This window comes from Eptesicus fuscus, chromosome 12, assembly GCF_027574615.1.
Source record: "Eptesicus fuscus isolate TK198812 chromosome 12, DD_ASM_mEF_20220401, whole genome shotgun sequence".
NCBI lineage: Eukaryota > Metazoa > Chordata > Mammalia > Chiroptera > Vespertilionidae > Eptesicus > Eptesicus fuscus.
Window position 1 is genome coordinate 70,840,075 of NC_072484.1, and position 24,323 is coordinate 70,864,397.

Consider the following 24,323-nt stretch of genomic DNA (forward strand, 5'->3'; position numbering starts at 1 on the left):
GCATCAACAGTGCCGTCCACACAGCCCTCCAACACACCCAGTCAAATCCGGCCTCCACAGAGTAGCTGGCGTGATCCTCCCAAAATGCAAGTCTGATGCCTCTTCTGTGCCACCATCTGGGCAACCTCCCTATGCTCCCCCGCGCCTCTGGGACAAAGTCTAAAGGCCTTCAAGTGGAATTCCAGGCCTTCCAAGATCCAGCACCCGCCCCACCTCCCACCCTCAGCCCTGCTGTATGCCCTCGCCTGCCTTCCACTTTCCTCTGGAGTCGCTCTGGGCTGTTTGTGATTCTGTGCACGTATCGTGCAAAGTCCTGTCCCCATGCTTTGCCTGCACCGCCTCTCTGCCTGGGAATCCCTCCATCTCTTCAACCTGGTCACACGCAGGCATCAGTGTGTCATAATGCTTAGGAGTTTAGACTGTGGAGCCAACAGCCAGGGTTCAGATTGCAACCCACAACTTACTAGTTGTGTGACCTTGGGCCTGTTACTTAACCTTGTTTAGCCTCAGTTTCTTCATCCATAAAAAGGAGATAACAGTATGAGGGTTGGTATGACAATTCAGTGAACTAATACATGGAAGTGTTCAGAGAGTGGCAGGCACCTAGTCTATGATTAATAAATGTTAGCCATTATTTTCAGTATCAATATGTTTCAAGATACAGGTCAGGCATCACCTCCTCCGGGAAGCCTTCTCTGATTTCCCCTCTCCCCAGAAGGGGTTAGCTGACACTCCTTCATGTACTTTAATAGAATTACCCACTTGAGAGTCTACTTCCCCTTCTAGATCATGAGCTGTTCCAGGGACAGAGGCTTTCATTTCCACCTTCCTAGTGGCTGGGCATAGACAACCCTCAGAGAATATTTTTTAACTGGAAGAATGAACAATTGAGCATGCTTCCTATTCAGTGCTGTCCAGATATCTGCTGGAGCCTGCTAAGTGGACACAGTAGTAGGGGCACTGCATAAGCAAAGGCTCAGAGGTACGGCCTGACCATAGAATAGTCATGGAACGTCACTTGGACTGGAGGTGTCTGTGTGAGGGGTGGTGAGAGGGGAAGGGAAACCAAGTGGAGCTCAGCCCCCCCCCCACACACACACACACCCATCGGTCAGAGAAGCTCCACTTTTATTTGTTCCGTGTCTTATCATTCCAAATAATAATCTAATCGATTACCAAGTCTGCTAATTTGTTTTAAAGCCACAGAAACTATCATAGGCAGGACTGGAAACTGAAGGACCCCAGACCTAATCACTGAAAGGCCTCGTATTCCACAGGAAATGATTTGAACTTGGTGTTTAAGGCCAACATTTCTCTGAATCTGTTCGGCTGGATACACGTTCCATGCAACACTTGTCAAAAGAAGGTCCTTGCACAACTCTGGGGTGTCACAATGCCCCCCCCTTGGGGATCCAGATGTACATTGGCACACTAAAGGCTCTGACAAGTCCTGCAGTAATGCAGTCACTCTCACTTTATCTACTTCCCAAGCTCCCAGGTGTGGCAGACCACAGAATCCCTCTGTGCAGTAGCACCTCTTAACCCCTGGAGGGCCTTGCCTCCCCAACAGCAGGAGACTGGTTCCTCAGTGCCGCAGCCGTGGCTCCCCATGGCGCTGGCTAGGGTACGTGGGGGCAGCAGCTGCAGGAACAGAGGCCCATTCTCTCCTCAGAAAGGCTACCACGAGATCCGGGAGCTCCGCCTCTTCCACTTCACCAGCTGGCCCGACCACGGCGTCCCCTGCTATGCCACTGGCCTCCTGGGCTTTGTCCGCCAAGTCAAGTTCCTCAACCCGCCCGAAGCCGGGCCCATCGTGGTTCACTGCAGGTAAGTGAAGTCCCCCAGACCCCCCGCCCTTGAAAGATCTGCTCTCGGGGAGGGAGACACCATCTTGTCCGTGGCTCCTGTCTGTCCACTGTGCCCGGTGCTTTCTGATAAGGCCCAGGTCCTGCGGTCTCACAGGAACAATAGGAGTGGTGGTAGCATGCATTGTTATCTCTGTTGTTCTGAAGTAGTAACGCCCCCTGGGGACAAGGGCTTGGCCCTGGCAGCATCTTCTATATGTGCCCTTTACCCACATTATTTAATTTACTTCTCACCCGATGCTGACAGGTGGGCACCATTATCATTCCCATTTTACAGATAAGCACACTGAGGTACCGAGCAGGTAGACACTTGGCCTGGGTCACACAGGTGTACCGAGCTGGGACATCTAGCCTGCTTTCCTCCAGACGCTCGTTCTCAGCTCTGTGAAATGGGAGCGGGGTGTCTCAGAGGAAGTGGCTTCTTTTCATTTCTATTATTTTAAAAATCAATTTCCAGCCTGCAGGGTCCCTAATAGAGAGAAAATGGACAGCGTCAGGTTTCACCTTATTGTAGAGAAGAGATATTTTCAGCTCTGACCTGGGAAGTCACATTGGGAATGACTAGCACATCTCTGAATCCTCCTAAATGGAGATGGAGTGCTGTGTCAAGGACTTGAAGAATTGGAGGAGGGAGGACCTCCAGGCCTGAGGGCTGGCTGGCCTGCGCCCTCCCCGCCTCCTTCCCAGGGCTCTTTTTTCCAGTGTGACCTTGGGCCAGCCCATCCTTCAGGCCCTGCAGGCAGGCTATCTCAGCCCTGGCCTGGCACAGCCACGTCAGTCAGGGACTTGGGTCAAGTCAAGGAGAGATCCATACACTGGGGATGTCTCAGAGCCACCCCTAACTCTCATAGCATCATTTCCCTTCCCCACCACGCAGAGGTGAGAATTAGAAATCCCATTTCACAGATGAGGCCATTGAGGATTAGGAGGTCATACGCATCACACACCCTGGGCTCTCTGAGAGCTTACCATCTCTTTACAATCCAAGGACAACAGAATGTTAGCCCTCAAGTCCTAGGCCCCAAAGCGCAGCCAGAGCAGGACACGGGAGACCATGGCAAACAGTTACCAGGCCCTCCTTGCACGAGGTCTTGTCTCCACAGCCAGTCACCTTAATGCCCCTGCGCAGAGTGGCCCCCGCTCCCCTGGGGGGTTTCTGAAGATTGAATGGGTGGCCAACATATACGAGGTGCCAGGGAGGATTCCGGACATTCTCTGCCTCTTACTGCTGCCCCCACTCCAGCCTGCTCATCCTGCAGGACGGGAGCCATGTCTTACTCATCCTCATGTCCCTACTCCCAAACCCAGCCTCTAATGCCTATCTAATAGGTGCTCAATAAATATTCGTGAATATAAGTAGCAACCGTTTACTGAGAAATTGCTATGTAGCCAGGCACAGGGCAAAGCAATTTACATGTATTATGCTTTTTCAACATAATTTCCTGCAATTTACACGTATTGTGCTATTAATGCTAGATGGTGGGTCTATATTATTTTCAGCCTCATTTTAAAGATGAGGGTATTGACACTCAGAGCGGTTGAATCATCTACCCAAGGCCAAGCAGCTAGTAAGTGGCAGAGGAAGAATTCGATCCCCAGGGTTCTGACCCCCCAATAGCATGAGCTTAATTGCTACGTGATGCTGAAATCAACACAGCTCGGTTCCCACGAAAACCCTGCACGGAGGTGTGTTGTACGTGGAAGAAAACTGAGCTCATGGACGCCAGACAGCTTGTTCACTAGTGAGGGATCCAAGGTCCAAAATCGAGTCATGTTAGTTCTTTCCCCTAAAACAGGTCCAGGGTGAGACTTCAGAGAAGACATGGCTGGGGTGGCTCTTAGACCCCGAGGGCCAGTGCCCCACGTCCCGTCTGAGGGTTCTGGATCGGTTGGGGGATGAAGTGCTGTAGGGAAAATACAAATCAGACTTCATTCAAACCATGGCCTTGTACCCCGAGTGGAGACTCTGCTTCCACGGGTTACTTTCCGGATCGAGGATGGGTTCCCAGGGCTTTGCTCTGCCATCGTTGTCGGAGGCGGTCCCACTCCCTTGTTCATTCCCCTGTCCTGCTTGGACTCACACTCAGCCGGCATCGCTCTCCTTACAGTCCATCGTTCTTCCTCTTTGTGTTCCTTTCATTTCCACATTGTGAGTCTAAGACACGCGTCTCCATGAGGGAAGCCAGACGAAAACGTAGCCGAGGTGGCCTCCCTCGCAGTCTGGCCTTCACTTCCAAAATGGCGTGCCTCTAAGGCAGATGTTCCTGTGGCCTCCGCTCACCACGTGACTTTGGAACCCAGCACCGATCTGGGGAGGGCAGCCGTCGTCCATGGGGTTTCCTTGATTTTTTTTTTGTGTGTGTGTGTGTGTGTGTGTGTGGCCATTTTGTGCTTGGTCTGAGACTCTCCTAAGGAAGCCACCAGCCATCAGAATCGAGTGGATCAGGAGACCTGATACCAGACCAGGCTCTCAGGGCCGTCAGCTCTTTGAGTTCATGGAGGCACTGCCTCATGGGAGAGCAGGTGCAGGGGGAGCCAAACCCAGGGTTGGGACTCATGCTCTGCCTTTGGGACAGTGCAGAAGAGCTGATTTCTGCCCTCTCACTCACCTGCTCTCCGATTTCTCTCCTCTCCTTCCTGGCTTCCATCAACCCATTTATTGAAGAAGATACAAGAAAGGGTGATATGGAGGGAGGGAAGTGGGGGGGGGGACATGTTTATTAGGCATCCCCAGTGTGCTAGGTACCTTTTAGATGGGTTATCTTTAGCCATCAGGTGAAGAAACTGTATGCATACGTGAGTGTAAGCATGCATATGTGTGTGTAAGGATACATATGTGTGTGTAAGCATGCGTATGTGTGTGTAAGCATGCGTATGTGCAATGACTGTTATTAAGACGGAAGTGGCAGAACACAGACTCTGGAGCCAGGCGCCTGGGTTAAGTCTCAGCTGCACCACCAGCCGGCTGTGTGACATCACACAATGTAAGCGCCCTGTGCCTCAGTTTTCTCACCTGTGAAATGGGGTGAGAAACTTCCTAACAACCTCATAAGAGAATGAATAAGTAACATTGGTGAAATACTTAGAATAATACCTGGTACTTTGTGAGTGCCAAGTGAGTGTTTGCTAAATGCATACAACAAAAGTAAGCCAATCTTGGTAAAATAGTCCCAAAGGCAACTAGTACTCTCCCGTTTTATAAAAGAAAGAACTGGGCTTTCGGTTTGATCGGCATCTCCCAGTTCTGACCCCTGCAGCGCACACCTCTTGCAGGGTCCCTGGTGACAGGGCTGAGTGTGAGGAGCCTCCAGGACTGGTCCTGCTCCACGGTCCCTGACAGACCCTGTCCTTTCTTCCAGCGCTGGAGCCGGGAGGACCGGCTGCTTCATCGCCATCGACACCATGCTTGACATGGCCGAGAACGAGGGGGTGGTGGACATCTTCAACTGTGTGCGGGAGCTCCGAGCCCAGAGGGTCAACCTTGTGCAGACGGAGGTGGGTCCTGGGGCCTGAGCCAGCCGGACACCTGCAGTCCTGGCCAAGAAGTGTGGGTGGTGGCGTCCTAGAGAAAGGGACCTGGGTGTGGGAGAAATGGCAGTGAGTGAGCAGGTGGCTTGCTGTGGTGAGACCATCACTGAAGCTAGGATGCCCCTGCCAACCCAGGGTCCCACAGTTCAGAGACTTTCAGCAATGAGGAATGGTGGGGGGTTCCCCATCTCTGAGCGCAGGGACTAAAGGAATAGTATTGCCGCCTTGGGTGAAAGAGAGAAGAGCTAGGGAAGGATGACATATATTGAATGCCTCCTCTGTGCCCAGCATTGCTTCAGTCACTGCTGGAATGGCTTAATCAGTGAACTTACTGAGAACACACAGTCCCTGCCTGTGAAGTGAAGTAGGCCTTCAGGCACCCCTCTGCCCAGTTATTGAGCCCAAGACCCAGGGAACTGGGAGGGGCTCATCATTATTGTGGAGCACCTACTATGTGCCAAGCATCATGCTAGGTTCTTTGCAATAAGAAAATTGTTTCTGCTCCTCACAACAACACTATGGAGTAAATCCTATTTGCACCCCCACTTTACAGATGGAAAAACTGAGCAGCTGTGTCCCCAAAGCCTCCCATAGCCAGATCATGGTAGGACTCAGGTTGGTGTGACCTCTGGGCATGCTCTTCCCCCTGAATCACACTTCCTCTCCAGGCAGCCTCTTCTGCCTTCCCTACTCCTGGAGCCTTGGTTTGTTATTCCTGTAACTGCCCTCTTCTGTCCCAGTGACAGCTGTGGGAGCCAGGGCAGGCAGCATGGGACACAGAGCTGCTTCCATCGTCAGCCCTGCCAAGGCCACTGCCGAGGCTTTGGGCTTGGCCAGGTGCTGCTGGCTCTGCAGGGAGGCCCCCACTGACAGGCTTGTCCACATTGGTTCCCGCTGTGGGCTCTGAGCCAGCTCCCATGGGCAGTCCCAGGCTTCTGGGTGAGGCTGCTAAGCCGAGAGGCCTCCTCCGGCCCCAGGTGCAGGCATGCGGAAGGCAGGCTTGCTGGCTCGCGTTGGACACATTGTGGTCCTTGCTGTCTGGTGGGGGAGACTCACATTCAAATACATCATCTTTATGCATCTGGATAAGCATCCTATCTAATAAAAGAGTAATATGCAAATTGACCATCACTCCAACACACAAGATGGCTGCCCCCATGTGGTCAAAGATGGCCACCACAAGATGGCCAGCAGGGGAGGGCAGTTGTGGGGGACCCAGGCCTTCATGGGAGGGCAGTTGGGGAGGACCAAGCCTGCAGGGGAGGGCAGTTGGGGGTGACCAGGCCTGCAAGGGAGGGCAGTTGGTGTGGACCAGGCCTGCAGAGGAGGGCAGTTGTGGGGGAACAAGCCTGCAGGGGAGGGCAGTTGGGTGTGACCAGGCCTACAGGGGAGGGCAGTTAGGGTTGATCAGACCAGAAGGAGAGGGCAGTTGGGGGGGACCAGGCCTGCAAGGGAAGGCAGTTGGTGGGACCAGGCCTGCAGAGGAGGGCAGTTGTGGTGGACCAGGCCTGCAGGGGAGGCCAGTTCGGGGGGACCAGGCCTGCAAGGGAGGGCAGTTGTGAGCAACCAGGCCTGCAGGGGAGGGCAGTTGCGGGGGACCAGGTCTGCAGGGGAGGGCATTGGGGGCGACCAGGCCTTCAGGGGAGGGCAGTTGGGGGCAACTAGGCCAGCAGGGGAGGGCAGTTATGGGTGACCAGGCCTGCAGGGGAGGGCAGTTGATAGGATCAAGCCTGCAGGGGAGGGCAGTTGGGACAGACCAGGCCTGCAGGGGAGGACAGTTAGGGGCAATTGGGCCAGCAGGGGAGCAGTTAGGCATTGATCAGGCTGGCAGCGGAGTGGTTAGGGGGTGATCAGGATGGCAGGCAGAAGCTGTTAGGGGCAATCAGACAGGCAGGCAGGCAAGCGGTTGGGAGCCAGCAGTCCTGGATTGTGAGAGGCATGTCCGACTGCCCTTTTAGGCCCGATCCCACCAGGATCGGGCCTAGACAGGCAGTCAAATATCCCTCAAGGGGTCCCAGATTGGAGAGGGTGCAGGCTGGGCTTAGGGACGCACCCACCATCCCCATGCACGAATTTCATGCACCAGGCCTCTAGTTTTATATAAAGAGCTGGGCCAAGTTCTGCAGAAAACAGTCACTCAGCAAACCTTTGTTAAGGAAGCTACAGCGCCAACTTCTTCCTGGTGAATTTAGAGAAGACTTTCCAGAGGAAGCGAGACATTGAGGCATAGAAGAGGGGGGAGAAGAGGTGCAGACAGCTGAGATGGCACAGGGGCGTTGCATGTTGTAGGAGCAGCCCCTGAGACAAGCGGTTGAGGGCAAGTGGATTATTTGGGAGGGATCCCTAGGCACACTGAGAGCGGGGGGAGGGAGAGGAGGCGGGGAGGAACGCAAGCTTCCTGACCCTGGTAAGGTGTGTGCCAAGTTCTCTGACACCGTGTACACCTAGAACCAGCCCTGGGGGCTCTGAGATAGTGGGGAGCACATTCTTCCAAGTGACCCACCTAGGAGAGAGGGGACCTAGGTCTTCGTCCCCAACTCTCCACCTGGCATCGCTGGAGGCTCCTTCCTGAGGCATTAACGCTCCACCCTCTGGCTCGCCCTGCTCGCAGCTCAGGGGGGCCCCTGGGACTAGGAAAAGCCCCCGGCCTGAATGCCGGGCACTTGCAGTCCACAGCCTTCAGCAGGTCACGGTGACAGCTGAGGGGACACGGGCAGGACACCAAGAGCACCAGCTGCAGCACGTCCACAGTTTCTGACTTTTACCAGGGACTGTGCTGTTCAGTCTTACACCAGGGACAAGAGTCACCGCAGCTCAGGCAGCCACCAGAAAACACGGGAACTTGGCCCTTCAGGTTCTAGGATGGAAAGGAGCGATTCTGCGATGTCAGTCACGCCCTCCTCACAGCCGCAGGGTTCAGCGTGGACACCAAAGTCCCCGCGGCTGCTCTTACCGGGCCCTGTTCCCCCTGCAGGAGCAATACGTGTTTGTGCACGACGCCATCCTGGAAGCGTGCCTCTGCGGCAACACCGCCATCCCCGTGTGCGAGTTCCGCTCCCTCTACTACAACATCAGCAGGCTGGACCCCCAGACCAACTCCAGCCAAATCAAAGACGAATTTCAGGTATGAGCACAGCTAGTCCCCGGCCGGGCAGCTCAGCACCGGCTCGTACCTGCAAGACTTACTCTGCAGAGCACAAGCCCTGAAATTCTCCAGACGTGCTGGAGCGTGCCCCGGGGTCTCCCACCCACCCCAGCAGCTCATCCAGGCATCTCTCCATTCTCCGCCTTCTCTCTGAGAGACATGCTGGTAAAACTGTCCCTCATTCGATGACACGTTAGGGGATATTTAACACTCATTAGGGGTTCCCTATCTCCGCCCCCACCTTACGACCTCCTGGCTGGCCCGCCCTGTAGTGCAGCGCTGGCTGAGATGAGCAGCCTAGCTCAGTGGTTGGCAGGAGTAGGGAGCTGTGCCGGAGCCCCGGAGCCTTGGCAGCGTGGTGGTGGCACAGCCCCTGGAAGGGGCTCTCGGCTCGCAGGGCCGGAGAGGTCAGCAGATGGTAGAATCGCCACGGAAGAGGATCCGTCCTGGGAAAGGCACCGGAGGGCCCCACTGGGAGGACAGAGATGGGGGGAGGCTGACTTTGCCCTTCGCTGCCCCTCGGTTCCGGGCGAGCATCTGAGCTGTGTCTGTCTGTCCACCTTTGCGCCCACAGACCCTCAACATCGTGACGCCGCACGTCCGGCCCGAGGACTGCAGCATCGGGCTCCTGCCTCGGAACCATGATAAGAACCGGAGCATGGATGTCCTGCCTCTGGACCGCTGCCTGCCCTTCCTCATCTCGGTGGACGGAGAATCCAGCAACTACATCAACGCGGCGCTGATGGACGTAAGTGAGCCTCCAGGGCGCGCTCCTGCTGGCCTTCCAGGGGAAAGCCTCACCCAGGGGGAGGTGGCGAGACCCCAGGGCCCTGGCCACCCTCCCCGGGCATTCTCTCCTTGCTTTGGATCTTGCTGGCCCCAATGACCTTTACTCCCCCAAAGGCTCTTGTCCAAACCCATATATAAACTCTACTCTTGACTCTTCTGCTCCCATAAAGAGTCTAGAAAGAACTGATCAAAAGCTTAAAGTGGCTCCCACGACGCCACAGCCTACCTAGTCCTCCTCCTGCTGCCGACAAGCTGACTCTCCGCCTTGAGTTCAGTTCAGGAAACATTCGACGTGCCAGGCCTTGTGGGCCCTGGGAACACAAGGTGGTAAAGATCTAGGCTCTGCCCTCCAGGAGCGCCCAGGCAGGCTCCCAGACAATTCCTGTGCAGAGGCAAGAATGAGAATGGCACCTCGTAGGTGCACAGTCAGTGCGGTGGGAGGCAGACTGGGAGCATAGAGGGGGCATGACTAGTCTGTTAGGGGCCCTGTCTCCTGCTTTCTCAGCGTTGGGTGCCCAGGAAAGGTACCCCACCCCAACCTGGTTTGGGATTAGGGGTTATGCCCCTGTCCCAATGGGTTCATGCCCCTGACTCACATGGTTCTCCCCAGGGCCCTCCAGCTACTTGCAGTTATTGTCCCTACACTCTGGGAGGTAGATGTTTGCAATAGGAAGGAACCAGAATCTTTCCGTCTCATCCTTGCACTTTTCAGCAAAGGCAATTGCGGCCATGGAGGGAAAGAGACTTGCTGAAGGTCACCCAGAGAGCCAGTGCAAAGCCAGAGCCCAGGACTCCTGGCTCACACTCTAGGGTCCATTCATTGAGCCTCCCCACCATTTACTCAATCCAGTAAGACAGACATCTTGCCTCCCGACGCTCAGGATTGAGATCACCATTGCCCGATGGAGGGCGTGCCCTTCCAGGCACCCTTCCCCCCATGTCTGAGGACACATCCATCCAGCCCAGGTGAACCTCCGATCTCACCCAGAACACGCAGGAACAGGAGGTACTCTCTCCTGGGCCAAGACCAGTGACTTCACTGACCTCTGAACCTCCAGAAACTTTCTCTCCAAGGGTCTTAGGTGCTGGAGGCAGGGTGACAAGAGGTCCATGCCCATCCCCGTTCTGTAGGGACTGGCCCTGGCCTCTGCCCAGAGAGAGCCCAAGTCCTCCACGGAAAGCCTGGGTCCAGAAGCAGGGATAATCTGGTCAGAGCAAACAGCTGGATGTGAAGGGAAGGCCTGTGGCTTTAGCTTAGAGCAGGGGTCCTCAAACTAAGGCCCGCGGGCCACATGCGGCCCGCTGAGGACATTTATCCGGCCCGCCGGGTGTTTTTGCCGCCGCTGCCTGTCCTGCTTAGTAGCCGACTTAGCAGTGTGCATAGGAATTTGTTCATAGTTTTTTTTTAAAAACTATAGTCCGGCCCTCCAATGGTCTGAGGGACAGTGAACTGGCCCCCTGTTTAGAAAGTTTGAGGACCCCTGGCTTAGAGCATTCCAAAGTCAAGGTGTGTGCATATGTACGTGTGTGTGTATGTGTGTGTGTGTGTGTGTGGTAAAATGTGGGGCTGGGGGTGCACTTACACTTCCAAGTTTCTCCTAGATTTGTCTTCCACTTGTCATGACTGCCTCTCCCTGCCTCCCTCATCGAAGCAGGGATCAAACATACTCCTGGCCTCCACTTAATAGGTTAGACGCTGCCTGGAGTCACATGCCTTCTGCCAAGCGAGCTCTGAGGCTGACAGTATTCTCTTTGTCCACAGGGCAGTTCTCCTGTGAGCCATCACTGGAGCCTTTGCCTTTCTCACAAAAAAAAGCACAAGAACAAGTCCTTATCTGTATTCCGGCTCAGTCTGTGCATTATCTGGTAACCATAGCAGCTTCGCTCCCAGCAGAAAAATATGAAGTCCTCTGGGTTAATTTTTAATATTTCCCTGGTAAAGGATGATGTTATCCATGAAATGGATTGCTAGCCGATCCCTGACACCCGGCAGGAGCACGGATCTCCAACATATTTTCAGATAAGGCTTTGTCGGGCGTGCTGGCCTAATAGAGCATTTATCACAGAGACGGGGATAGGGAAGAAAACGAACGTTCACCGAGTGTTGGGCATGCATGGGGCCCTGGACTTATACTGTCTTGCTCCTCATTTGCCTATTATTATCCCCATTTTCCAGATGAGCCCTGAGTGTCAGGGTATTCCCATGACTCTCTCCAGGTCCACTAGCTGAGAAACAATGGAGTCAGAGTCTGAACCAAGTTTTTTACTCTGAAAGCCTGGATTCTTTTCCGTGCTGCCAACGGCCCAAAGACATGCTGTCTGCAGCCAGAGTTCAGCCTTGGGGAAAACTATTTTGCCCTCCCAGACCTTCCTCTGGCCATACCACTGACCAGAAAAAGACCCTTAGAAGACAGGACCCCTTAGTGCAGAGGTGGCATCCACAATTACATGCTGCTGCTTCTTTTTGCCACAGGCACACTGAGAGATCACGGAACGGACAGGTGCTTTGGGTAATCTCCTTGGCAGGGTCTTCACCTGGTTGGGATAGGCGAGCTCCTCTCCGCTCCCCACCCTCCTGCTGACTCCTGACTCCACTGAAAACAACTGGGACTCCAACAAGAACCAGCTCCCAGAAGAACTCGTTGCAAACATGGATTATCTCTCAGTGTTCAAAGACCACTAGTGAGGCTGAGAAGCTCCCAATCTTTCCAAGCACCTTCTCTCGGGGGACTGTGATAAATAGGGCCCCGTCGAAGCTTCAGGAGTAGTCCAGACTCACAGAGGCCATTTCCTCTGCGCCTCAGTTTCTCTATCTGAACATGGGGCTGAATTTGTTTGCTAGACCTGTATTGGGTGTCAGGGTGCCAACACAATGTCCCACAATGCCCGTGCCAAGGTTGAAGAACCAAGTTAGGAGTGTGTCTGCCCTGACAGCAGGCTCTCAGCTTGGCTCTTGCTTGCTGGTCTTTCACAGGCAAATATCACTCAATATGTAGGACATCATCCATTTGGAGTTATGATTCCCATTTTCTAGATGAAGAACCCAAGATTTGGAGATATCTAATAACTTGCCAGTGCTTAGCACCAAAAAAAGCCACTTTGCAAATGATGCCTGAATGAATGAATGCATGGATGAGTGGATAGATGCATAGATGAATGAAAGCATGGATGGATGCATGGATGAATGCATGGATGGATGGATGCCTGGATGAGTGAATGCATGGATGAATGAAAGAGTGGGTGAATGTATGTATGGATGGATGCATGGTGGATGGATGCATAGATGGATGAATGCATGGATGACTGGATGGATGGATGATATAATGTACAAGTGGCAAAGCTGGGTTTGAACTCAGGTCTGCCTGATTCTAAAACATGGGCACCTTTCCCTGCCCCACTGGACACTCTAGTTCCCATCTTCCACCGGCCCAGCTTGGCCCTCCTTCCAGCCTTAGGCAGGATGAGCCTCCTGCAATAGAAGCCCCTTCAGGATGCTCTCTGCCACGGGCTGAGCCGACTCCTCCTACAGCACTGTGGGCAAGGGACACAGATATCCCACTTATCCCAAGAGGAACCTTGGCCAGCAGAGCAGCAAATCTGCATCCAGAACCTTTCATTTCAGAGTATAATGATGATTATTTGCTGAGCTCCAAGACATAATTTATTTGGATAATCCCCATCCGAGTGACACTTTCCTAATGAAATGTCTTATTTTGGAGAATGAGTTCGTTATGAGACGGTCCCCTTTGCTGCCAGGGCACCCAGAGATAACAGACTGGCCAGGTGCTTTGTGTAACCTATTTGCAGGCTCGGGGCCTCTGGCACCATCTGGGCCTCATCAGCATTAGAACGTCGCTGATGGACGTAATTTATGAAGCCTGTGTGGTTCCGTTGCAGAGCCACAAGCAGCCCGCGGCCTTCGTGGTCACGCAACACCCTCTACCCAACACCGTGGCGGACTTCTGGAGGCTGGTGTTCGACTATAACTGCTCCTCCGTGGTGATGCTGAATGAGATGGACACTGCCCAGGTAGGAGGAGGCCCGGCACTGCCCTAGGTGCTCAGGTGCATCGGGGCAGCCATGCCCTAGAGTTGGAGGGAGAGTCCTGAGATCCAGCAGAGTGGGCCTCTGCCCAGCCGAGCTGCCGTCTGATAGGCACTGGGGCTGTGAGCACCAAGCAAGCCCACTCAGCTTCTGCAGGCACCTCCTGGCCAGCCCTGCACCCCAGGGCCCTCCATATCCCAGTATTGACTCCCCCTCATACGGGCTTTGTCTGGCCCCGCACTGTCCAGCCGGACTCTGTGCTCCATTCCCCAGGCACTAGTTAGGGCCTTGCTCTGAGTTATGCAGAGCTCAGAGGAGACTGCCGCCCCCAGCTCTGAGGGTCTCCAGCCCTGCGGAATATCCTGGCCACAACCCCACCTGCTCTCTCCACGACGCAGCCTGCAGGATACAGCCTGGGGCTTGCACCCCGGACCATTTGCCCACTGACCACCAAACCGAGCCCAGGCTTTGTCACAGGTGGCCCTCATGTTGAGCAGGCTGCAGGCCTTGCCCCTCAGGGTCTGAGGGCTCCAAGCATCATGTGCCTACAGCACCTCTCTGTGCTCACGAGACAGCTTCTGGAACCCACATCCCATGGCAGGGCAGCCACTCCTGGGTAGAGGAGGGGAGACTGGCCACCTCCTTTGGGGTTTTCAGAAGCAGTCCTTTCCCTTCCTGAAGGAAACTCACAGTAACGCAGTGCACCTGTGTGGGAGCGCGGGCCTGTGTGGGAATGAAATAAAGCTGGTCCGAGCTGTGGTCTCAGCCTCCAGGAGCTCACAGTCTGGCTGGAGACAGATGAGCAAATTGTCCCACCACACGGGGCAGCGCTGTAATAGAGGTCAGAGGCGAGTGCTGTGCGTGAGGGGAACGGGGAACAATTAATTCTGCCCACAGGGTGAGGGAAGGCTTCAAAAGGAAGGTGACTGTGGCCTTGAAGAAGGCAGCAGAGATGCTGCTCGTGGGGGATGAAGTCGCTGGGAACGGACATTCCTGGCGGAAGGCAGGGTGGGGTGAATGCAGGCAGGCTTGTCCACAGAGCAGCTCACAGCTCCTGTGCAATGTGGCTGGGTCCCAGGGTGTGTCAGCAGGAGAAGGTGGTGACGCTAGAAAGTGCCAGAGGGCAGCTTGCAGAGGGTTGCCAACGCCAGGCTAAGGAGCTTGGGCCTTGGCCTGCAGCAAGGTAAGTGGTTGTTGTTTTAGACTTTTATTTTGTACGCAACAGAATCCTTTCTTCAAATTAGAAGTTTCCATGCAAGCCCAATATCTGAAGGAGGTATAATTAACACCTGCTAGCACTGAAGTGGGGGCAGGGGGCCTAGAGCTTCACCCACCTGGTCTTTTGGCTCCTCCTGATGCCTCTCAGAGAGTCACCTCATCTGGGTACCTTTGTGGAACCCCTGGGGTTCCTAGGAACACAGGTTTGAAATACTGTACACGGAGGAGAGATGTTGAGAGGTTGCTCAGTGGTGTGACAGAGTTCCTGTTAGAAAGCTGAGTCTGGGAACCAGTGAAGAAAAAAAAAATGAGGAAAAATCTGGTAACTGGGAGATTGGGGCGGAGAGTGTTGCCAATGTGCAGAATTAAAGGGATTATCTGGCTGAGCAGGTGACCAGGCGGTGGGAGAACAGAGGTTGGATGTGGAAACATTGCCAAAGCTAAAGTGCCCAGGTTTCAGGACCAGATGGATGTGGAGGTGAATGAGAAGAAATCATGGACAGGGTTCCAGTCTGGGTCATCAGGCATCTGGGAATGTGACTGGTCCCAGTGGGGAAGGCAGGGGAGGAGCTGGGAGGGAGCAGGAAGGTTGGGGAGGCCAAGAGAGGAGCAGGTTACAGAAGGGAATGGAGTGCGACTTGGGTGTGCATGTGAGAGACATTCCGGACAGATTCTGCTTGTTCATTTGACCTTGTTGGCTGAGTATCTGCTGTTTGCCAGACGCTGTTCTGGGTGCTGGAATGCATCAGTGAATGAGACATAGAAAGAAAACAGAAAACTCCCATCTCTCGTGCAACTTCTATTCTTTTTAATGGAATTTTTAAAATTTTGTTGACAGTATTACAGATGTCTCCCATTTTCTCCCTTTTTGCCTCCCTCACCCAACCCCTGCCCCACCCCAGGCCTTCCCCATGCTATTCTGTGTCCATAGGTTACGCATGTATGTTCTTTAGTTAATCTCTTCCTGTCCTCTCCTCCAATCCCCCACTCCTCACCGCCCCCCCCCACACACACACACACACATACACCGAGACTGTTATTCTATTCCCTACTGCCATACCTCTGGCCCTATTTTGTTCACCAGTTTTTGTTCTTTAGATTCCACTTATAAGTGAGATCATGTGATATTTATCTTTCTCTAACTGGCTTACTTTGCATAGCATAATACTCTCCAGGTCCCTCCATGCTATCTCAAAGGGTGAGAGATCCTTCTCTTTTACAGCCACATAGTATTCCATGGTGTAAATGGACCACAGCTTTTTTTATCCACTCTTCTACTGATGGGCACTTGGGTTGTTTCAAGATCATGGCTATTGTAAATGCTGCTGCTATAAACATGGGGGTGCATATATTCTTTCTGATTGGTACTTTGGGATTCTTAGGATATAGCCCCAGAAGTGTGATCACTGGGTCAAATGGCAGTTCCATTTTTAATTTTTTGACACAATTCCATACTATTCTCCACGGTGACTATACCCACCAGCAGTGCACTAGGGTTCCCTTTTCTACACATCCTCTCCAGCACTTGTTTGGTTTATTGATGGTAGCCATTCTGGCAGGTGTGAGATGATACCTAATTGTCATTTTAATTTGCATCTCTCTGATGATTAGTGATTTTGAGCCTTTTTCATGTATCTATTGGCCATCTGTATGTCCTCTTTGTAAAAGTGTCTATTTAGGTCCTTTGCCCATTTTTTAATTGGATTGTTTGCCTTCCTGATGTTGAGGTGTATGAGTTCTTTGTATATTTTGGAAATTAAACTCTTATCAGATGTATCATTGGCAAATACGTTTTCCCATACAGTAGGTTCCCTTTTCATTTTGTTGATGGATTCTTTTGCTGTGCAGAAGCTTTTTAGTTTGATGTAGTTCCATTTGTTAATTTTTCCCTTGCCCTAGGCAATGTATCAAATATGAAAATACTGCTATGAGAGATGTCTGAGATTTTACTGCCTTCTAGGATTTTTATGGTTTCATGACTTAACATTTAAGTCTTTTATCCATTTTGAGTTTATTTTTGTGTAGCATGTAAATTGCTGGACTAATTTATTTATTTTTATTTTTTGCATGTACCTGTTCAGTTTCCCCAACACTATTTATTGAATAGACTATCCTTACTCCATTGTATGCTTTGTCAAATAGTAATTGGCCATATTGGCATGGGTCAATTCCTGGGCTCTGTGTTCTGTTCCATAGGTCTATAGGCCTGTTCTTAGGCCAGTACCAGGCTGTTTTGATTACAATGGCTTTGTAGTATAGTTTGATATCTGGTATTGTAATTCCTCCAACTTTGTTCTTCTTTCTCAATATTTCTGCAGCTATCCTGGGTCTCTTTTGGCTTTATACTGGTATAAATTTTTGGAATATTTGATGTAGATCGTGAAATATTCATGCAACTTCTATTCTAAAGCAGGGGAGACAGTAAGCAGCACACATTCTATAGTGTCCTTAATTACATGTTAGAAGGTACATGAATGGAAAAAGAAAAATGAGGAGGGTAATGAAGATTGGAAGGCTAGTTTGAAGCACAGGATGCAGCTGTGATAGAGTGACCAAGGCGTGCCCTAGGGAGAAGTTCATTCTGAGGGGAGGTTTGGAAGAGCTAGAGAACGAGCCACATGAGCATCTCAGAGAGCACTTCAGGCTGAGGGACAGCCCACACCAAGGCCTATGGTGGGCACGGCCTGGCCCATTTGAGGAACAGCTTGGAAGCCATTGAGACTGGAGCAGAGTGAGTGTGGGCACAGCAGCAGCAGGTGACACAGAGACACAGCAGAACCAGGTCACGGAAGGCCTTGGGAGGATCATAGGGAGAAATTTGGGTTTTACTTGGAGAAAAATGAGGAGCCACTGACAGGTTTTGCAGAAAGGGGTGACTTGGAAATTTCAACGTTTTTTAAAAAGCAACCCTCTGGCTGCTGTGTTGAGAATAGACTGTTGGTGTGAGGAGGACAGGGTGGCTGCTAAGAGTGGAAGCAGAGAGAACAGAGCGGGACTTCAGCAGTAGTCCAGGGACAGGAGATGGTGGCCTCAACCTCCATGGTAGCAATGGAGTGGATTCTAGGTATACTGGTATAAGATAGATCCAATAAAGTATGGAAGTTGAGAGAAAAATAGATGACTCCAAGGGTTGGGCCCAAACAACAGATGGTTGGAATCTGAGATAACCATGAAATTAAACCAATTTCCATAAAACCAAGACCCTTGCAGAGTTCCAGAGTCAGAAGGTATCACCACCAGGTTCCTTTGCCTGAAAACAGTGAGTGAACACACAGTAGAGCCGGTGAAAACCTGTGTACTGTTCCCTTTTCCCAACATCCATTTTGTGTGTCTTTTTATTGTTGTTGTTTTATCTTGATAGTTGAAAGTATTAAAGATGTCTCATTTTTCCTCACTGACCCCCTATACCTACACCCTACACTGTACATCCACTGTCCCCCGGGTCTTCACCACACTTGTCTATGTCCATGGGTTATGCATATATACATAAAAGTTCTTTGGTTAATCTCTTCCCACCCACCCACCCACCCACCCCCACCTTCCCTCTAAGATTCCACAATCTGTTCCATGCTTCTGTGTCTCTGGATCTATTTTTTACAAAACCAGAGCTCAGGCACAGAGGAGGATTTTCAAAGAGTCTCACTTTGAGACACATAGAGAAGCAAAGGTCAAGGTCATTGGCTGTAGCTTCCCCTTTCAGGGCGGGTCCTGGGTGAATGAAGATCTTTCAGCCCCAGATGCTGATATAGCCTTAGAGAATTGATTCTCTAAATGCAAACACATCAGGCTCAGATGTTCCCCGAGGTTGGCTGCCACACGCAGCTGGCAAGCATCCCCTGAAATTGGTAGATGAATAGAGCACTTACTGATATAAATATCATCACCACAACAGCTGGGCACCTTGCGAAAATAAACAATGACACAGCGCGAGCGTCAGAAAAGCTGCCCTCAGCACCTGGAGGGGTGTTCTTTGAAGTGGCACTAGCATTTATCTGCCAGGGTGCCTGTGCCAAGGCAGCCTGCAGCTTCAGCCAGTGCAGCAACACCGACAGGTCAGCCCCAGGTCCCAGGCACATTAGATTGCTCCCAAGAGAACCAATGCCACATCCTGTAGTTTAGGGACTATAGGGACTCATGTTGGTGGTGTATCTATAAGTTGCAGCAAATAAAGTTGAGAACTGGATGAGAGATCTCAGAGTGCTTTACTGTCTTGCACTGCTGGCCAGATCTATCTGCCTCTGCTTAGAATCCAATATTACTTCATTCAGTCAACCATCCCTAGCCACAGCTACTCTTCTGTTCTCCACAGTGGCTGCCGTTCAAAGATAATTATGAGTGGGTGGGGCTCAAGATAAAGATTCTCAAAGCAACTACATTCAACCTTAGAGGCTATTCTGTGGGACTCCAAAGGCCTATGGCTAGATTAGTGGGGCAAAATCCCAGAACCACAACAACTGTGGTTTCTGATGGGTACACCAGTAAGAACATTTTCAGTCACCCTCAATTGCATTGACAAGAGCTTGTCCATCTTTAATGATCTCTATGGTTAGACCAGAGTTGTGGGGGAAGGGGTTAGACAACAGAAGGAAGCTCTCTTCATGCTCATGCCACACCCACCACATTGTTTAGAAAGCTCAGGAGACCCTCTATGACTGCTATGGGGTGTGGCTGGGGGGAATTATGCCCCCCAAAAGGTGTCCACATCCTAATCCCATGACTGTGTTATCTTACATGGTAAAAGGGACTTAGCAGATGTGATGAAGTTAGGCATCTTGACATGTGTAGACTGTTCTGGGTTATCCAGGGTCCTTATTTGTGGAAGGAAGGAGGATCAGAGTACTATGTCTATTTCTTTCACCAGGCAGGGGAAATTTCTGTCATTATTTTTTCAAATAGGTTTTCAATTTCTTCCTCCCTCTCTTTTCCTTCTGGCACCTCTACGATGTGAATGTATACTTGAAGTTGTCCCAGAGGTTTCTTACACTGTCTTCATAATTTTGGATTCTTTTTTCTTTTTGCTATTCTGATTGGGTGTTTTTGCTTCCTCATATTCCAAATTGCTGATTTGATTCTCAGTGTCCTCTACTCTTGATTCCCTATAAATTATTCTTCATATCATTAGTGCATCCTTCATTTCTGACTGGTTATGTTTTATGGTTCCTAAGTCCTTTTTCATGCTGTGGAAGTTCTCATTAAGTTATTTGAAGTTATCACTAAGTTCCTTGAGCATCCTTGTAACCATTGTTTTGAACTTTGTATCTGGTAGTTTGCTTGCTTCCATTTCATTCTTTTTCTGGAGTTTTCTCCAGTTTTTTCATGTGTGACAATGTTTCTTTGTTTCCACATTTTGATTGCTTCCTGGTGTTTGTGTCTCTGTATTAGGTAGAACTTCTGTGTCTCCAGGACTTAGTAGAGTGGCCTTGTGTAGTAGGTGTACTGTAAGTCTCAGTGGCACAGCATCCCCAGTCACCTGAGCTGGGCACTCCAGGCGCACCCCTGTGTGGGCTGTGTGCACTGTCCTGTTGTAGTTGTGCCTTGATTGCTCTTGGTGTTGCTGTGTGCACTGTCCTGTTGTAGTTGTGCCTTGATTGTTCTTGGCTGTGGAGGTACCCCGTTCAGCACCTCCACCTTTCCTACCAGGCTCGATGTGGTTTCTCCTTTAATTCCCTAGTTGTAGGACTTCCATTCAGCCAGATTCAGGTGGTTCTGAATGATGGGCATTCTGAAGATTCGTTAATTAAGATTAATTAATTAATTCTTTAATTAATTAAAGAATTAATTAATTAATTAATTAATTAATTAATTAATTCGTTAATTAAGATTCCTTAATTTCTGAAGTTGTATGTTCCTTGGATTTTCCATTTTGTCAAAAGTATTATTTAATTAACAAAAGGGCATAACTAAGGTGTACAGAAATATGCTTTACAGTTGTTTATTCCCAAAATAGGACATATGCTAGTTTCCATTCAACGCATCAGGGCACATTTACATCAGTGACTAATCAGTACGATGGAGATTGTACTGTTCACCAGATCCCCAGGCCAATTGGCTTGGAGGGCCAGTTGCAATTACAGTGAAAGACCTGCTATGCAGGTGTCGACTCTATGGAGCAGGACTTGCTTCAGTGGGGCTTTGGTGCTCACCGAGTCCACTCCTTGAGTGTGTCACTTGTGGATGTGGTAGGATTGTAATCTGGTGTGGTCTGAAGCTGACCACCAGGTACACTAGCTCTGCGGCCTCCCGAGATGTACCCTGCCTGTACCCTGTCGGAGGCCACCAGGCATGAGCTACTGAGGGATCTGCAGATAGCTGCTACATGTATTGAGCTTGGAGGTGCCCAGGAGAGGCCAAGCTGTGAACCAAGGTTGGCTGCGGCTAGTGCCAGGCCTGGGGTCACTTAGCAAGAGGTACAGAGCACACTGAGGCTAGCAGCTGCTTGAGAGATTTTAGGAAAGTCTGAAGCATGTATGGAAAAGCCACTGGAAAGGGCTTGGATGAGCCCACAAATTGGGTGGGGGGGGTTTGGGGAGGGGGACGAGAACAGTGTAAACAAGGTTGATGGAGACTCGGATATGGCATCTGCCAGTCAGCTCTGTGATGGGGGAGGTCTCAGCATAGGAATAGTGACCTCTGCCAGCACTTCTGTGTGGGAGAAAGCTGCCCCCCAGCTCTTGCCCTGATGCCAGACAATTCAGTTCCTCCCCATATGTCCCTGTTTCCTTTCAAGCTGCTGCCCCAGCACTGGAGTTCAAAGGAAGTGAGTCGAGTAAATCGCCCTGCAGGCCCTTTAAGAGGTGTCACTTAGCCACATCCCTGCTGGTTTTTATAGCCTAGATTTATGAAGACATCTCTCCCCGGCACTGGAAGCCTAGGATGAGGGGTCTGGTGTGGGGCTGGGACCCCTCACTTCTCAGGGGGTACCTCCACAGCCAAGATATCCCTCAGATTAAAGTAGGCCACACATGGGTGTGGGACCAGCCCGTTCAGCACCTCCACCTTTCCTACCAGGCTCGATGTGGCTTCTCCTTTAATTCCCTAGTTGTAGGACTTCCATTCAGCCAGATTCAGGTGGTTCTGAATGATGGGCATTCTGAAGATTCGTTGTATTTTTGATGTGGTTATGGGAGGATTCTTGTACCGCATTTACCTACACCTCCATCTTGACTAGAAGCCAAATATTGTTCCATTCTTAAGTTGTATAACTCAGTTGTCTCTTTCCTGTTTCTAACATGCCCTGGCCTTCCACACACCCTTTTCCTAAGCACCCCCTCCCCTTCCTTCCTGGAAATGCACTCTGATGCAGCTGTCATAAGTCAGTTTCCACCCCGATGGAGATTGTACTGTTCACCTGGGGGACCATGGAGAGGCTGCAAGGAGGAGGGGTGTGCGGATCGCTCTGATTGTGGTCCATGTGCCTCTCTCTGTCCCTTGCTTTGTGCTTCACGCACCATCTGTCCTCCTTAAATGGCCACAGTATTAAAACCAATTATGTGATTTGGGCTCTTTATCGAATCTATTTAAAGGAATTTTATAATCATGGACCTGAATTTTAAAATCAACTCAGGTGAGGGGGACCCTGGCATGAGCTACTGAGGAATCTGAATTGATTTTAAAATCAATTCAGGTGGGTCTTTTCTATTTTTCTCTTAATACTAATGCACTTCATCTTGGGTGGCTTGGGATTGGTTACCCCCCCCACACACACACCCTGCTCTGTGGATTACAGGGACTTTGACAGGTAGAGTCCTTAATTTCTGAAGTTGTATATTCCTTGGCTTGTATATTCCTTGGCTTTTCCATTTTGTCAAAAGTATTATTTAATTAACAAAAGGCATAACTAAGGTGGACAGAAATATGCTTTACAGTTGTTTATTCCCAAAATAGGACATATGCTAGTTTCCATTCAACGCATCAGGGCACATTTACATCAGTGACGAACAAACTTTCTGATTACATTAGTGAAAAAAAAATGTTTAACAGTGGAGCTGCCTTTGTGCTGGTTATAGTTCACGTATGAACTTGCTCTTTGCACGGCCCACACAGCCATGGAGACCGTGTGGAACAATATATGGCAGCTGTTCCCGGCCATCCACACGGGCGTCACGACTTCTGCTTGTTTAACTTGTTCTGACAATAAATAACAAACGCTGCTCTGCTCTGCTGGAGGAAGCCTGGCCGTTTCTAACCAGCAGCCGAGCTGGACCGGTTCCTCTTCAGGTGTGGTCCTCGGCACAGCCTGCGTGTCTGAAGTGGGGAAGCGCTTCAGACAGGCGGCACACCCTCCCCGCTGCTGGGTAAGGAGGGAGATACTGGAGTGAAAGGTGGGAAAAGGCTGTTGGTTCAGGCTCTAGGCTAAAGGATGTGAATCAATTCTTGGAGACAGCCATTTCGACAGTTTTCCATCTAAGGAAGAAAATTCCAAAATGGTACTGAGTATATGTGTGGCCCCAGGTCAGCGGGGACCTCATGGTTTTAGAGGGTCAAGTGGGCTTTTGAATCCCCCATTTCCAGGGTCTTAAGAAACCAGAAGTCCCCATCCCCAAGATTTCTATAAAATGCTGATGCTCATGTGCCCGTGGTCTGGCCCTCAGACCACATATATGTTTCTGCTCTGTTTCTATGTCACCCAGGGAGAAAGCTTAGTTCCTCGCTGGTTTCCACAGGAAATCAATACATATTGAGCACTGTGCACGTTATTATAAATTTGCTGAATATTTAGGTTAGGAGGGGGGGTCACATGACATATCGATTCACTGGTTCCACTGCATCCCAACCCCTCTCCTTTGACATGCAGAACAGTGTCCAGACCCTACTGCTCGCCCAAGCTGGTTGATCAGGAATTTTCACAAGGGCAGTCCCTTGGGTATTATCTTAAAGAGAAATTTTCATAAGAGCTACTAAGTGGAGGGAGAAAAAAAGAAAACTTCACTTTATCCATCTTGTTTGAGGGGCACTCCCCCAACTTGCCTAATAATTGTAAGTCACATTTACTGAGTGCTCACTAGTTAGAGTTCCCAGTGCTAAGCAGACACATTCAGACTCACAGCCACTCATAACTCAAAGAAGCTAAAAGATTTGGCCAAGTCGCTCAGCTAGAAAGTGACAGGGCTGGGATTTGAACCCAGGTGCTTCTAGTGGGAGCCCTTCTGCTACCCTGCATACATGGCCAGAAAGGCCGAGCCCACCAAGGCACGATCCAGCGCCTGGAGGCCAGGACAGCCTTGAGCTAAACCATAGAGGACATTCCTTGTTGATGAGAATCATTTCTGAGCCCCAAAGGGTCACTGGGAACACTTGGCTCCCGCCCCCTTCCTTCTGTCCCCCTGGCTAGATGATGTGTGGCATCCTGAGCTGTGGGGAGACTCCGATGATCCTTGGCAGCTCAAACGCCACGTCACCCAACGCTGTTGCTGCCACCATCTCACAAGTGAGGGAACTCAAGTGAAAGGATGGCTCTGATTTAGGATTAAGACCCTGCAAACTTCCCCAGCTCTCTGGGCATTACGGGAGAGTGACCTGGAAAATCAAATGCAGAGAAGGGTCCCAAATGTAGGAGTCTTGTTTTGAGGCATAGTAGAACCTATTAGCTTGAGAAATTGGTCTGGAAATATTATTAAAAGAGAAAATCTGTATTCTCTCCAGACTGAAAATACTGGGGGGATAACTGACTTTCCCTGATGCCTCGGACCCCTGTACCTGATGTTGGGATCACGGTCAACTTCTGGCAAGGCCAA

General features: G+C 50.9%; 1 protein-coding gene across 2 annotated transcripts in view; it reads left to right on the forward strand.

Moving 5' to 3' along the window:
• PTPRT (protein tyrosine phosphatase receptor type T) overlaps positions 1-24,323 on the forward strand; it is a 929,565-nt gene that overhangs the window by 897,533 nt on the left and 7,709 nt on the right. For both annotated transcript variants that reach the window (XM_054723794.1, XM_054723796.1), the window contains 5 exons: positions 1,673-1,827; positions 5,225-5,360; positions 8,368-8,517; positions 9,113-9,286; positions 13,225-13,356. In XM_054723794.1, coding sequence (XP_054579769.1) covers positions 1,673-1,827; positions 5,225-5,360; positions 8,368-8,517; positions 9,113-9,286; positions 13,225-13,356 — 747 coding nt within the window. The remainder of the gene's footprint in view (positions 1-1,672; positions 1,828-5,224; positions 5,361-8,367; positions 8,518-9,112; positions 9,287-13,224; positions 13,357-24,323) is intronic.